The sequence below is a fragment of the Ascaphus truei genome, chromosome 2 (genome assembly GCF_040206685.1).
Source record: "Ascaphus truei isolate aAscTru1 chromosome 2, aAscTru1.hap1, whole genome shotgun sequence".
In the NCBI taxonomy this organism is placed as follows: Eukaryota; Metazoa; Chordata; class Amphibia; order Anura; family Ascaphidae; genus Ascaphus; species Ascaphus truei.
Genome location: NC_134484.1, coordinates 272,227,001 through 272,243,999, shown reverse-complemented (window position 1 = coordinate 272,243,999; position 16,999 = coordinate 272,227,001). Strand labels below are relative to the sequence as shown.

The following is a 16,999-nucleotide window of genomic DNA, read 5'->3' as shown; positions in this document are numbered from 1 at the left end:
TCCTCTCTACAGTACATTGCCTGTTTAATGCAAGAAAAGATCTTGTTTGCCTTTGCAGCTACTGCATGACTTTGAGCACTATTGCTAAGCCTGCTGTCTATAAGCACTCCTAAATCCTTCTCCATCAAGGATTCCCCCAATTTACCCCCATTTAATTTGTAAGTAGCCTGTTTATTCTTGCTTCCCAAATGCATAACCTTACATTAATCTGTATTAAACTTCATCTGCCATTTACCTGCCCAAGTTTCCAGTCTCTCCAAGTCCTTCTGGAGAGAAATTAAATCCTGCTCTGATTCTACTACCTTACACAATTTAGTGTCATCAGCAAAGATGAAGACTTTGATCTATGCCAACCCCATGGTCATTAATAAACAAGTTAAATAGCAGTGGTCCCAGTACCGATCCCTGGGGTACTCCACTCACGACTTTAGCCCAACCTGAAAAAGTTCCATTTATGACAACCCTCTGTTATCTCTCTGCGGCCAATGGCTGGTACTGGCTATCCTTCTGCCCTTCCATGTCATGTAAGCCTCCTGTCATCTTGGGTTTTCCCCAACCTCAAACAACCTGTGACATGGGTAGAGGTGAACTGGGTCTGTGGGCAGACAATCGGTGCAGACCTTGTGCCCTCCCCCTCTGTACTAGGAGAGGTTGTATTCTAAATTATAGCCAGTTGGAGTTGAGTCTGAGTCACTCCCGGCTGGGAGAGAGACGTGTTCACAGCTCCTTAGGGAGTTGAGGTGAATAGATCTACCAGATTTCAAAGGTCTCAATTGAGAGAAGGACAGGACCATCCAGAGGCCTGGGATCCCATGCTGATAAATGTATTAGCTGTAATAACACATGCAGTGGATGAAATAAAGGATCCTGTTTTATATGCCCCTGCCTGAGTTTACAGTCTATTGGGTAGGGGTATGCAGTATGACTTTCACAGTGGGGACTGTCTCTGGTACACCTGGAGCCCACAGTGAATGGAGGCGTTGCACCAGACATGAGAAGAACCAAACCTGGTGACATCCAAAAGCTTGTCCCGTTTCCCCATACCAACGCGGACCTCAGAATCTTCTGGAACCTCACAGGTATGAAGCACCATGACACTGGTAGCAAGGCCAGATCTCCCAGAGGAGGGGGGGAAAGGGGAAGCAGCGCTACATATCCTTCAACCAGTTTTGAAGCCACATGCATATATTTTTACTGAGTCCAATTTGCTTTATTTTGTACACCAACCTCTTGTGTGGAACCGTATCAAAAGCCTTGCAAAATCTAAGTATACCACATCAACTGCATTACCCTGGTCTCTTTGATTTCTCTAAAAATGTGTTCTCTTTACCTGTATGGACTATAAAGGGTCTTGGTTGCACGTTATGGTACCTATCTGACCCAGCAGATATTAGAGATGTGATTCCCCAGACAACATCAATCTCCTGTCTTGAGCTTTGAAAGATTGGGGGCTGTTCTGTCAAAAAATAATATTTTTGTTAACTTTTCTACTGTTTTTACATTTTTCTTGTTTGTTTATTGTCTTGAAATGTCAGTAAGTTCATTGCAAGTCACTGATCAGTAAATTTGACCTAATCCTTCTGCCCATCAGCAATTTGGCTAGAGAAAACACAGTCTAGTCGTGTGTTCCTGGAAACTACTGTAACACAACTCTACAGTATATAAATCCTCCCTGTATTTTAAAAAAAATTGACAACATTGTTTACTGTCTCTACTGAACTTTCCACCAATTCATCTGATTTATTTACCTGGCAACTTGTCTAATGTCATCACTTGAAAATTGTGGCCCATTATCACTGAAGACTTCAGCTATAATACCATGTCTGACAAATATGCCCTTCATACTTGCCATGACAGAATTGCTTCTAGTATTACTTAGTGTGCAAATTTCTCTATACAAAGAATAATATTATGTGACAACTAAATACTACTTCAGGTCCCAGGTAAATAAATCAGTTTCTACCTTCTTATAAGTTCTATGTGGAACAGAATGAGGCAAAGTTCTAATGCTCTGTTTATGCACACATCTACTACTAAATAACCCTCATAGACTTTTTGCAGCATTTCTTTTTGAAAGCTTATCGGCATTATAATCTTACTGTCCTTGAATATGATTCCTTCTATTCATGAATGTTCCTGTCTGCAATTCCAGTAGTCTTGTAGAGCAATTTTATTTTAGAAGGCCACACGTTCATTATGACATCTGCAGCGAATCTTAGTGATTAATCCTTTTCATTTCTATTTGAATCTTTGTAGGTGGTGACTAGGTATAAGAGTTGACTTTACAATAAGCTAAATTTAACTTATATCTCTGTTTCTGGGTATTTTCATCATGTATTGAAGAAGCATTTGTTGTGGGAAATACATCTTCTCTAAATAGAAATTGACATGGGATATAAGTTACAACTGATAGCTTTGTCATAGGGCACCCTAGAGGGTTTAGAGGGCCCAGGAATTATTGAGGAGTAAAGGTTTAAAGAGGGAGGCTATAGACACAGTGAAGGCATTAGGCTAGGGCAGTGATATTGAACTGGGGTTCCCTGAAACCAAAGGGTTCCGCAAGCACCCCTCAGGGGTTCCGCGGCTGCCAAAAGGGGGAAAGCTGGGGCAACACTCCCAGCGGTCTCAGGCACAGCAGCGCGGCGGCACCCCTTATAGCAGTGATCTGACGGCTCCCAAGCTCAACAGCAGCAGCCGCACGGTCTCTGCTTTTTCCTCTCCCTGCTTCTGCTGTCAACTTCCGGCTGACAGAAGGGAGAAGCATCAACGCGAGAGCCCAGCTCCTTTAAAGAGACAGTGTGTGTCTGTGAGGGGGAGAGTGTGTGTGTCTGTATGTCTGTGTGTCTGTGTGTGTGTGTGTGTGTGTGTGTGTGTGTGTGTGTGTGTGTGTGTGTGTCTCTATGTGTGTGTGTGTGTGTGTGTCTATGAGGGGGAGAGGGAGAAAGAGAGTCTGTGTGTCAAGCTTACTGTTTTTGAGTAATGATATAATGGTTGCATGTTTGAAGGAGGAGGGAAAGGTACCAGAATAGAGGGAGGTGTTAAATATGTGTGTGAGCATAGGGGTTATAGTAGGAACAAGATGTTTTAGGAGATGGGAGGGAATTGAGTCAAGAGGGCAAGGGGTAGAGGGAGAATAGGAGATCAGTAGTGATACATCCTCTTCTGTGACAGCGGAAAAAGCGTCAAGGAAGGCAGGAGGAGAGTTAGGAAGCAGTGTAGGATGGGAGGAGGAAACAGAGGGGATGTTCTGACGAATGGATTCCAACTTTTCCTTGAAATAGTCAGCAAATGATATGATCCCTTCAGTGAATGTGGGGTGGTAAAGGTGATTATGGAATTGTTGAAGTTGACATCACATATGTCAGAATGTATATAACTAAAGACTACAACTATAGCACCGTGGACAAGTTTCCCTCTAACCAGCACTGAAAACTGTTCATTCCTCTAATGCTTACAGCCAAGCATGGAGGAGCAGTGTTGGTTGGGGAGGGGGGGGGGGGGTTATTGAGAAGACTGATACCTGTGGGGAGGAGTTGATGTGTAATTAATGGGATCAGAGAGGACTGATACTTGTGAGAGGGAGGGGGTGGAGGGATAAAGGGTACGCAGATGCTTGGGGAGGCAAGGGGAGCAAAGGGATCACAGAAGCCTGAAGCATCTGCGAGAACAGAGTGAGAAAGACACCGGAGAAGCCTGATGTAAGGAAGAGAAAGGTATTGGTCAAGAGTCATGCTTCTAGTTGATGGGTGGAGAAAGGCACCTGAGAAACCTAATGCTTGTGGGGTGGAGGAGAAAGGGATCAGGGAAGACAAAGGGATTGGAGAGGCCTAATGTTTCTGAAGAGCGGGAGGAGACGGGGATTAAAGAGGTAGGATGCTTGGGGTGATGGGAAAGAAGGACCCAGAAATGCCTGATGTTTGAGGAGAATGCTGGGGTAGAAATTGACCGGAGAAGCCTGGTTCTTTGGGGCCCCATTCCACATTCTCTGATGGAATGGGACCAAGTCATTTGTGACGTCATGTATGATGACATTGGCAAAGCATGGGGAGGGTGGAGTTATGGTTGCGTGCCACCTTAACTTAAACATTTCCAGACATTTGAAGGGTTTGCTTACAAACCATAAGTTCACTTTAACTAAGTTTTTTCAATTGAATATATATATACATACATACAGTCATGTGAAAAGAAAGAACACCCTCTTTGAATTCTATGGTTTTACATATCAGGACATAATAAAAATCATCTGTCCCTTAGCAGGTCTTAAAATTAGGTAAATACAACCTCAGATGAACAACAACACATGACATATTGCACCATGTCATGATCTATTTAACAAAAATAAAGCCAAAATGGAGAAGCTATGTGTGAAAACTAAGTACACCCTTACTGCTTCCATAGGAATTAAGATGCTAAGTAGCAGACAGGTGCTGCTAATCAAATGCCCTTGATTAATTTATCATCAGCAAGTGTGACCACCTCTATAAAAGCTGAAGTTTTAGTAGTTTGCTGGTCTGGAGCATTCAGGTGTGTGTTAACATAATGCCAAGGAAGGAAAGACATCAGTAATGATCTTAGAGAAGCAATTGTTGCTCCCCATCAATCTGGGAAGGGTTATAAGGCCATTTCCAAACAATTTAAAGTCCATCATTCTACAGTGAGAAAGATTATTCAAAACTGGAAAACATTCAAGACAGTTGCCAATCTTCCCAGGAGTGGACGTCCCAGCAAATTCACCCCAAGGTCAGACCGTGCAATGCTCAGAGAAATTGCAAAAAAAAAAAGAGTTGCATCTCAGACTCTACAGGCCTCAGTTAGCATGTTAAATGTTAAAGTTTATGACAGTACAATTAGAAAAAGACTGAACAAGTATGGTTTGTTTGGAAGGTTTGCCAGGAGAAAGCCTCTTCTCTCTAAAAAGAACATGGCAGCACGGCATAGGTTTGCAAAGTTGCATCTGAACAAACCACAAGACTTCTGGAACAATGTCCTTTGGACAGACGAGATCAAAGTGGAGATGTTTGGCCATAATGCACAGCGCCACGTTTGGCGAAAACCAAACACAGCATATCAGCACAAACACCTCATAACAACTAACACTCCGTGGAGGAGATTGCGCGACTGCCAGTGACGTCATCGACTAGTGCCGTATGTGCCTGATCGCCGCCGGAGTCTTGCATTGTGCTGCAATTATATATTGACATTCCGTACCAGCCATCACGAGGACTTTCATTCCTGACTGAGGAGGCGCCTATCTATAAACAGGACCTGGGAACCTTTGCAGTCATTGAGTCGACCATGAACTCCTCTGTATAGCAAAGTATTCTAGAGTCCAATGTGAGGCCATCTGTCCGACAGCTAAAGCTTGGCCGAAATTGAGTCATGCAACAGGACAATGATCCCAAGCACACCAGCAAATCTACAACAAAATGGCTGAAAAAGAAAAGAATCAAGGTGTTGCAATAGCCCAGTCAAAGTCCAGACCTCAACCAGATTGAAATGCTGTGGCGGGAACTTAAGAGAGCTGTGCATAAACAAATGCCCACAAACCTCAATGAACTGAAGCAACGTTGTAAAGAAGAGTGGGCCAAAATTCCTCCACAACGATGTGTGAGACTGATAAAGTCATACAGAAAATGATTACTTCAAGTTATTACTGCTAAAAGTGGTTCTAAAAGCTATTGAATCATAAGGCTTCTCCATTTTGGCTTTATTTTTGTTAAATAAATCATGACACGGTGTAATATATCATGTGTTGTTGTTCATCTGAGGTTGTATTTACCTAATTTTAAGACCTGCTAAGGAACAGATGATTGTTCTTATGTCCTGATATGTAAAAATTCAAAGAGGGTGTACTTTCTTTTTCACATGACTGTATGTATGTGTATATATGTGTGTATGTTTATTTTTTTCTAAGTATCTTTTACTTGTAAAGGAGGTCATTGACTAAACAGTGATAGCTATTTAATTCAAGGACAGCTAACAAGCACTAATGGCTATTATCGTCGAGTGAACAACCTACTAAGGTAGATTGGTACACTGCATCTGTTAAACAAATAACTTTATGCAAATTAAGGGAGGTAAGAATTATTCATGTTCCCTGACAATTACATTGCTTTCCCTTTGCAGACTCATTTGGCTGCAAAGGCATTATTGTAAAGATCATCTTTATTTTTCCTACATACTCTTTTTATATGCTTATACTGCTTATTATTCTCAATCATCTTTTTCCCCCTATTATGTGTTCAAAACACTCGTAGACAAATATTTTACAAGCCTCAGACATATGACATTTATATATTTTATCAGCCTTGCTGATCATCTATTTAATGCTTCAAAAAATCATCGAAACAAGAAAATCAGGTTTAAAGCAATTTTAGACAGCTGTGGGATGGTGGTAACAAGATTAACACAACTCAATGGTACTATTTTATGTAATTTTCTGCAAATATAAGCATTTGACTGGTTTTGTTTACAACAGTGTACTTTTCAGATGATTTTTTTAGTTCTGCTTATTAAATAAAGCCTTCTCTGCCTGTGATTTTCTTTTTAAGCTGGATCTCGTACATCTTACACTAGCCAGCACAGTCATTTGGGCTCTGAGCTAAGGGGTTTACAGTCACCAGAGCATCATATAGACCCCATTTATGAAGACAGAGTATATCAGAAGCCACCTATGAGAAGCCTCAGCCAAAGCCAGGGAGATCCATTACTGCCAGCACATACCAGCTCGTACCGCACGAACACAGGTAAGCACCAAAAAATTTCATTTTCTAATAATATATATATTATAGCATGTGATAGATAACATAATAAAATTATTATTTTCCAGTGGTTGAAGAGCCAATAAAACTGCTAGTACTCTGCCTTTTTTTTAGGATAGTCTAATTTTGTTTAATGAAAGGACAATGCTCTTTGGGGTTCATTTTAAAACGTTTATGTAATACTCTGTGTAATATAGCCGAAATGGGGAGCTAATGTGCAACTTTAGGCTTGTCAACCTTATAGTATAAACTGAGCACCCATAGGAGAAACAAAAGTATAAAATATAATCTCTGTTACAGTACCTATTATAATTAAAATAATTAGAGGTCCAGTTTGTATCATCCGGTTGATGGAATTTTGTATATTCTAAGACAGAGACTAGGGAGCAATTTAATGCTGTAAGTTATTATTATTGTTTATTTGTAATGCGCCAACATATTGCGCTAGTTGCAACTTTTCATTTGTAAATTAAAAAGTAGTAGCACTCATTGCCTCCTAATATCAATTGATCTAATTGTTTTTAAGTTTGTTAGTGGTCAATGTGGAAGTTCATCATGAAAAAGAGAAGCAGAACCACATAGTGTATTACAATAATCTAGACATGTAACACGTAACTCATTGCATTGCAGGTCTCTCCAGCACTGCAGGGGTTAATAATATCTATAATTGGCATACTTTGTACTTTGAAACAGTCATTCTCATTTTTAAACTCTCCATCATATGCAGTATGCATTTATTAGGCATTTCGTCTGCTAACTTACATAAACAGCCTTGTTATCGGCCCATACTTGTTGGTGTCATTAGTTTATTCTGGTACAGTCAAAATACAGAAAGCATCGGTGCATCATCATTACTGCTTATGGAATGTTCCTAGATCCAATTATCAAACATCATGCACTAGAGCCTTTTAAACTGTGCTTCCAAATGTGTAGCATTTTCCTTTCCTCTCTGAATTAATCTTATCTCTACAGAACAATAACCAGATTTTTTCTTAAATCAGATAAGTTATTGTAAATTAGAATGGTTACTGCCATAAATATAGAAACCCCAGTTAGGAGCTCAGAAAAGGTAATTAAAAGCCATCCAAATGAATAAAATAGTAAATTACATGTTTATTCCTCCTTATTGCATTAAAGAAAATAATCTCCTCCAGTTTTGTTTCTAGGTTAATACTGTAGTTTGATTTGGTATTTCATATATGGTTTATTCAATGAAATACCTCCTTAAAAGCAGCTAATTTATTGAAGATACAGTATATTTTCTTTGTTTCTAATAAACTTTATTGACCCTTTATTTCCTATTCTACTTCACTGTGATGTGATTTGATACCAGTGCCATTTATAATCATAGCATTTTAGAAATACAGTGTTGTGAAAAAGAAAGTACACCCTCTTTGAATTCCATGGTTTTACATATCAGGACATAATAACAATCACCTGTTCCTTAACATGATTTATTTAACAACAAAAAAAGCCAAAATGGAGAAGCCATGTGTGAAAAACTAAGTACACCTTATGATTCAATAGTTTGTAGAACCACCTTTAGCAGCAATAACTTGAAGTAATCGTTTTCTGTATGACTTTATCAGTCTCTCACATCGTTGTGGAGGAATTTTGGCCCACTCTTCTTTACAATGTTGCTTCAGTTCATTGAGGTTTGTGGGCATTTGTTTATGCACAGCTCTCTTAAGGTCCAGCCACAGCATTTCAATCGGATTGAGGTCTGGACTTTGACTGGGCCATTGCAACACCTTGATTCTTTTCTTTTTTTAGCCATTCTGTTGTAGATTTGCTGGTGTGCTTGGGATCATTGTCCTGTTGCATGACCCAATTTCGGCCAAGCTTTAGCTGTCGGACAGATGGCCTCACATTTGACTCTAGAATACTTTGGTATACAGAGGAGTTCATGGTCGACTCAATGACTGCAAGGTTCCTAGGTAATGTGGCTGCAAAACAAGCCCAAATCATCACCCCTCCACCACTGTGCTTGACAGTTGGTATGAGGTGTTTGGGCTGATATGCTGTGTTTGTTTTTTGCCAAATGTGGCACTGTGCATTATGGCCAACATCTCCACCTTGGTCTTGTCTGTCCAAAGGACATTGTTCCAGAAGTTTTGTGGTTTGTTCAGATGCAACTTTGCAAACCTAAGCCGTGTTGCCATATTCTTTTTAGAGAGAAGAGTCTTTCTCCTGGCAACCCTTCCAAACAAATCATACTTGTCCAGTCTTTTTCTAATTGTACTGACATGAACTTTAACATTTAACTTGCTAACTGAGGCCTGTAGAGTCTGAGATGTAACGCTTGGGTTTTTTGCAATTTCTCTGAGCATTGCACGGTCTGACCTTGGGGTGAATTTGCTGGGACGTCCACTCCTGGGAAAATTGGCAACTGTCTTGAATGTTTTCCAGTTTTGAATAATCTTTCTCTCTGTAGAATGATGGACTTTAAATTGTTTGGAAATGGCCTTATAACCCTTCCCAGATTGTTGGGCAGCAACAATTGCTTCTCTAAGATCATTGCTGATGTCTTTCCTCCTTGGCATTGTGTTAACACACACCTGAATGCTCCAGACCAGCAAACTGCTAAAACTTCGGCTTTTATAAAGGTGGTCACACTTGCTGATGATCAATTAATCAAGGGCATTTGATTAGCAGCTACTTAGCATCTTAATTCCTATGGAAGCAGTAAGGGTGTATTTAGTTTTTCACACATTGCTTCTCCATTTTGGCTTTATTTTTGTTAAATAGATCATGACATGGTGCAATATGTCATGTGTTGTTGTTCATCTGAGGTTGTATTTACCTAATTTTAAGACCTGCTAAGGAACAGATGATTGTTATTATGTCCTGATATGTAAAACCATAGAATTCAAAGAGGGTGTACTTTTTTTTTCACACAACTGTATGTAGCCACTCAAGGTACTGTACATGTGTCCTTTTCACAAACCAATAAATACCAGACTGCTCAAGTCTACATTGTAGTTAGCTTCAGGGAGAAATGTGCTTAGTAGTAAAAAGTAAATGAATTGGTGGTCAACAAGTATCAAACCCTTGGGTCTTTTTCAAAACTAAAAAGTACCATACTTTCCCCTTCCTTCTTAAAGCAGCTATTACTTAAGTAATAATCTCCTCAGAACAGGAAATTACTGGCCAATAATGCCGTAGCTGGATTAAAGTCCCTCAGCTTCGCCTTTGTCTTCAACTTTTCCAGGCAGTAATGCCCTGTTCCTAGAGGATTATTACTATTATAGGTTAAATATATTTATATTTTTGTATAGATATATTGATTTTTATAAACACAATATTCTACATTTTCTTTTGTGCTTTTACGTGTCTATTAAAATAAAATTGTAAATCTCTGTATACACACCAACACACACTGCAGCCCCCTCAGTACACAAAAACTGCAGACCTCCCACTCTATACATTTAAATGCACACACTGTAGCCCCCCTTTTAACACCCCCCCCCCCCCATCCCCCTGCTCTATACTCACACGGAATATAACTCTCCTTTGTCCTCACTGTCTCCAGTGTGGAGCTCTCTGTAGGCAGGGAGGGGGAGGAGTCCGCCCCTAGCTGGTGCCTCCTATCCAATCACTTCCCATGTCTCAGAGTTGCATGCACTCAGTGTATGAAAGTGAAAGCTGATTGGCTGAAAATAAAAACGTGGCAAGTGTCAATCACTAAAAATTTAGTTTTAATCATTGGCTGGAAAATCGAATTTAATGGGATGCTATATTACTCATTGATAAGACACTATAATTCACCATTGGACTGTCTTCCTTACTATGATACTCTCACATATTGGTGAGAGATCTTACTTTCATAGACAGCTGTCAAGCTCTTCAGTTGTAAAGCTTTACTCAATGTGGAAGCATGCATAAGTTATTGCAAATTGAGTCTCAGGGTCTGCTAAAGACTTCCATCAAACATGCAGCCAGCTTCCAATAATAGTGACGATGCTGGGCGATAGTGTCAGTGTGAGTGCTGTTCACCACCTTTGTCTTTCATAGCCCGACTTCTGCACTTCCACATTGATTCCCATAGTCCTTTCTTGAGCAGCCTCTCCATCACAACCCATTGCGCTACTTCCTCATGAGAATCACAGCAGTGGAGGATTGGGAGAAGCATGGCAGTCTAAGCTTCCAGTAGACTTTAGCGGTGGTATAACAATGGTCACAAAAGGCTAGTATGAGAAGTTGATACTAAATGCACAACATTTTATGTTGTGTCTTTTTTGCATCAACTTATCTCCACTTACATCAGTGGTCAATTTTGGTAGCATGTATTGGAACAGTTATCAGAGGAGTTGCTTTGGCCAGTATTACAATGTACTTTTAAATTAAGAATATTTGAGTATCAACATTTCTGTCCCTTAATTAGATTTTTAAAAATAATCAATAGTTGTTACAAACAACAATAAATTCCTGTGACATCACTGCACACTTTTGTGCACCTGACATCACCGCTAGTATCACTAGGCAACCCCCTTAATGAAACCCTGAAAAGGATTGTGGTGCAAAAGTTTAAAGGGTATTTCATAAAATAAAATATAGACACAAAGATGATAATAAGCAAATAATGAGCACAATCGACAGTGTAGAATACATTGTATATTTGGTTAAAATGTGTAATGAAAGTAGTAGTGTTACAGGCATCTCTCAGATAGTAAAAATGGAAAGGATTGACAGCAGCCTATACAGGCTTACATATAATAACCAATACAATGACAAAAAATGTGCATACTGTAACTTATAAAAGAAGGCAAGAAATAGGTAAGTCCATTAATTAGGACAAACGAGATAAAGTGCGTAGCACAACCGTTACACAAATCTAAAGATCAAGAGCGGACGCCAATTAAAAAAAAATAGTTTTTTTAGGTCACATAGGATCAAATAAAGGTAAAAAAAAACACCTACACGTTTCGCACAAACCATGCTTTATCAATGTGTAATAGCATAGTAAAAAAAAAACATAGAAACTCTCCGTAGATAATACATTACACGCGCATGACCTGTAGACCCCACATCTATTGACATAGCACTAGCAACGTCAGTCCCTATTGGTTCTGTCCTCTGCAATGAATGAAGATTTATTGAAACAGGCAAACAGACAAAAAAGGGAAAAACAGAACAAACCTGATAATATCAATAAAGATACAAAAATCACTAAAGATAAAAAAAAGTGCTAAAGAATACTGAAAGTTGATACTAAAATTACATATAACATAGAACAAACAAATATGTATATCAAGGCTATATGCACATAAGTATAAAGATAATAATCATAAACCAAACAGTGAAATGAATCAGAGAAGTTCATCAAAGAGATTAATGATTAATATGAGAGAATATATATATATATATATATATATATATATATATATATATATATATATATAGCAACTGTAAATATTACTGTATGTTCATTTGCATGTCTTAGACAGGTCTGCAACCCTGTCTTTCCCCATTATCGCCCAGCATACAGCGCTTCCACTGCAGCAAGGGATTCTGGGAAATGAGCACTCAGTGCCACCTTTTGTCTCAAGCTCGTATTACACAAGCAAATCCTCAAGCCAATGCATGCTGTTTTAAACACAGCTTTTAGACAGAGGCTGGGATGAGATGCAAAGCCATTAAACCCACTCACAGACATGTTTCAACCTTGATGGGTATTATCAGTGTGAGGTTGGTTGTAATGGCTAAGCTGGTTTATTCCCACGCTTATTGACGTTGAACTTGACTGAAGTGATTTTAGCTCTTTTAAATGACATTGTATCCGCTTTGCGGTTTGCGGTCTGGACGGCAGCCAACTCGTTCTTCGAAAGGGTACCTCGAGGAATCTCCATTGAAGTCAATGGGCCCATTGACTTTCAATGGGAAACCGCCGCTCTCCCTCTCGGACGCCACCTGCTGGTCTTTACAGGAAACAGGACTAAAACAGCACAATTCTCCATTGGAATGGCGGCCAATGGGGACCTGCAAAATGGTGCCTGAAAAGGCGGGAAAACTACACAAAGAGCTATAATCATTAAAGAATTATTAACCCTTGTGCTCCCGGATGGGAAAATACAGGGGAAAATACATTTACATGTTATGACAAGGGTTAAATCACAGTTCTGGGCCTCAGCCCAGTTAACCCCTTGTCTCCCTGGTGAGGTCAGGGGGGCCAAATGGGGTGCAACCCCTTTAATACCGGGCCACCCCCTTTCTCCCTCTACACCTCCCCTTCTTAATGCGTGTCCTGTGGCCCACTGGCTCTAACGGGGAGTGGGGCACTGCTGGCACCATTAATGAATTCAGTCTCAGAGGGATAGTCCTGGCGTGAAAGTCCATCAGCATTGCTGTTTTCACTGCCCTTTTTGTGCTGAATGGTAAATTCAAATTCTTGCAAAGCTAAGCTCCATCTCAGCAGTTTGGCATTTTCCCCTGATACCCTCTGTAGCCAACTCAGGGGATTGTGGTCTGTGATGACCGTGAAAGCCCTCCCATAGACATAGGGCTGGAGCTTTTTAAGTGCCCACACAATGGCCAAGCAACTCATATGCCACCTCCCTGGGGAGCAGTTTGCGACTGAGATACACCACAGGGTGCTCTTTGCCGTCGTCCCCCACCTGGCTCAACACAGCCCCCACACCAAAGTCTGAGGCATCAGTCTGAATGAGAAAATGCTTGGTATAGTCTGGGGCAGCCAGGATGGGGGCCTCAGCAAGCGCAGCTTTCAGTGCCTGGAAAGCAGTTTCACAGGCAGGAGTCCAGGTAATAAGCACAGGCAGTTGCTTCTTAGTCAGATCAGTCAGGGGTTTGGCCACGGCGCTGTACTGTGGGACAAATTTCCTATAGTACCCTGTGGTGCCCAAAAATGCCATGACCTTCTTGCTTGGTTTTTGGAACAGGCCATTCAACTATGGCTTCTACCTTGGCTGGCTCTGGTTTTAGATGCCCTCCACCCACCCTGTGCCCTAAGTACAGGACTTCTGCCATCCCTACCATACACTTAGTGGGTTTTAAGGTAAGCCCAGCCTCCCTGATCCTATCCAGCACCGCAGCTGCATGTCCTATGTGGGATTCCCAGGAATTACTAAAGACAGCAATGTCATCTATGTAAGCCCTGGCATAGCTCTGCATTCCTTCCAGTAACCTATTGAGCAGGCGTTGGAAGATAGCCGGGGCATTCTTCATCCCAAATGGCATCACCAAAAACTCATAGAGGCCACTTGGAGTGATGAATGCTGACTTCTCCCTAGCCTCCAGGGTCAGGGGGATTTGCCAATAACCTTTACTCAAATCCATGGTGGTCAGATACTTTGCCCCCGCGAGTTCATCTAGTAACTCATCCATGCGGGGCATGGGGTAAGCATCTGACACCGTCCCAGCGTTGAGCAACCGGTAGTCCACACAAAACCTGGTGGTTTTGTCCTTCTTAGGCACTAGGACTACTGGACTTGCCCAAGGGCTCTGGGATGGAGTAATTACCCCTAGGGTCAGCATCTCCTCTATCTCTCTTTCCATACTGGTCTTGACCTCTGCTGACACTCTATAAGCGTGCTTATGCAGAGGCTGCAGGTCCCCTGTGTGTACTGGGTGTTTGGTGAGATGTGTGGTCCCTGGCATGTCAGTGAAGAGGGCGCTATACTGAGCTAGCATGTCCCTGGCTTCTCCCTTCTGCCTAGCACTCAACTGTGCCCCTATCTCTACCTGCTCAACAGTGTTTCCTTGCTTTGCCTCCCCTAGGAGATCAGGCAGAGCATTGCTCGCCGGATCCTCCAGCAGTGGGCTACAAATGGCCATTACTGCTCCCATACTCGGTGCTCTGTATTCCTTTAACATATTAATGTGATATGTCTTGTGCCTCTCAGGCGCTACCTGTACAACATAGTTGCACTCATTCACCTTTTGGATAACCGGGTATGGTCCCGACCAGGCAGCCATCAGCTTGTTCTCCCGAGTGGGTTTGAGAACAAGCACCTGCTGTCCTGGGATGAATTCTCTGCTACGGGCCTGCTGGTCATACCATTGCTTCTGCTTTGTCTGAGCAGCCCTGAGGTGGTCCTGGGCAACCCCCATAAGCATCTCTAACCGGTCTCGGAGATCTACTACATACTGGATCACTGAAGCATCAGTAGCAGTAGTCTCCCCTTCCCATCCCTCACGGAAGAGGTCCAGAGGTCCACGTACCCTGCGGCCATATAGTAGCTCGAAGGGGGAGAAGCCTGTAGATTCTTGCGGTACCTCTCGGTATGCAAACAGCAAGTGCTGCAGGTGAATCTCCCAGTCTTTCCCCTCCGCCTCTATAAAGGTCCGAAGCATCTGCTTCAGGGTACCATTAAACCTCTCACATAATCCGTTTGTTTGGGGATGGTAAGGGGTAGTGCGCTGGTGCTGTATACCGCAAGCATCCCAGAGACAATGTAACAGTTCACTCATGAACTGCGACCCCTGATCGGTTAGGATCTCACTAGGGAAACCTACCCTAGCAAAAATGTTCAGCAAAGCTGCTGCCACTGTCTTGGCACTTATGGTGCCCAGCGCTACCGCCTCAGGGTACCGGGTGGCAAAATCCACCACCGTGAGGATGTAGCACTTCCCTGACCTGCTTGAAATCATGAGGGGTCCTATCAGGTCCATCGCTACCTTCTGGAAGGGTTCCCCTATTATCGGTAGGGGTTTCAGGTGTTCCTTCACACAGTCACCCGCCTTACCCACTCGCTGGCAGGCATCACAGGAGCGGCAGAAATTGCTCGCATCCCGAGATGCCCCCGGCCAGTAGTAACGCTGTAATTACCGGGCTTGCGTCCTGGTGACCTCCTGATGTCCTGCTAATGGAATAGACTGAGCCACCCATAACAATTGCTGTCGGTACCCCTGGGGCACTACCAGCTGTCGCTTACCGGTCAATCCCTTCTCTATCCCCGGGTTCCCTTCTTCTCTGTATAGGAGTCCCTTATGCCATAGGCAGTGCTCAGTGCCTTCCCCTGCCTGAGATTCGGACGCCCGAAGTCTCACGCCAGCCAGGGTAGGGTCTGTCTTCACTTCCCTAAACTGGGCTCCTAAATCTGGTCACCCCCCAGTCATGTCACTGTTAGGGGAAGGGGACAATGTGAGAGGGAACAGTAAGTCAGTCGGTGCTTGCAACTGATCCTGGCTTACCTCCCCGGGTTCCTCTGTGCCCTCCGCTAACGTTGGTCCCAAAGGCTGGGGGACTGAAGCGGCCGCCGCCGGCATTGCCGCGGTCTGGCTCCGGGTAACCGCCGCCACTGCAGCGGGCTGGGGCACACGGTCGTAGGTGCAGGTCATCGGTCCCAGGTCGTTGCCCAAAAGAATTTCAGCATCCAAACCTGGTAAAACCCCCACCTCCCGCACACCCTTGCCCACCCCCCAATCCAAAAAGATGCGGGCCACCTGCAGGAACGTGGCTCTCCGCCAGCCACAGTGATCTGCATCCCAGGGCCTGGGAGCAATTCCTCTGGCCGGACCATATCAGGTCGGACCAGGGTCACGGCAGCTCCTGAATCAAGCAAGCTGACTGCTTGCCGGTCACCGACTGTGACCGGGGTGAGATGCTTGCTCCTGCCGTCCATCGGCTGCAGGTCTGCGCTGTGATGTCCTCCGCTCCTGGCTGTAGGCACCAATGAAACCGGGGTAGGGGTGACATGGGACGTCTCGCTGGGAGTTGTTTCCATGACCGGTCCTGGTTCTTTGGTGGATGCCACCCGCACGCGGGCTACCGGCTTCACAGCTGGGGTGCGTTGCCCTCGATAGGGTCCATTGGAACGCAGGGGTTCCGGGCAATCTGGTCTGAGGTGACCAGTGCTGTTGCAATTGTAGCACCGGCGCTCATGCCGGAGCTCTCCCGCCTTCTGTGACCCGCTGCCCGGGGGGGTACTCACAGCTTTCTTGGCCGGCGCCGGTGGGGTTACCGCTTTGGCTGGTACCTTGGCGGTCATCTGGGACCGGCTGACCACATAGTCATCGGCCATCCTCGCCACCTCGGTGTAGGTCTTGGGCTTTTTATCATACACAAAAGCCCTCACCGCCGGCGGGCACTGCTGCATGAGCTGCTCCTGAAAGATGAGGTCCAGCAGGCGTTGGTAAGTCCTGGCCTCAGAGCCCTCCACCCAGTGTAACCCGTACAAAGCCATGCGGGTCACATAAGTGACATAGGTCTCCTGAGGGTGCCTCTCCTCCAGCCGGAACTTACCCCGGTAATCTTCATGGGTAAAACCATGCAAAAACAG

At 43.4% G+C, this 16,999-nt stretch overlaps 1 protein-coding gene across 20 annotated transcripts in view; it reads left to right on the top strand.

Moving 5' to 3' along the window:
• The window catches only part of CTNND2 (catenin delta 2), a 1,535,845-nt gene that overhangs the window by 995,565 nt on the left and 523,281 nt on the right, over nucleotides 1-16,999 (top strand). For all 20 annotated transcript variants that reach the window (XM_075586233.1, XM_075586237.1, XM_075586242.1 and 17 more), the window contains one exon: nucleotides 6,552-6,746. In XM_075586233.1, coding sequence (XP_075442348.1) covers nucleotides 6,552-6,746 — 195 coding nt within the window. The remainder of the gene's footprint in view (nucleotides 1-6,551; nucleotides 6,747-16,999) is intronic.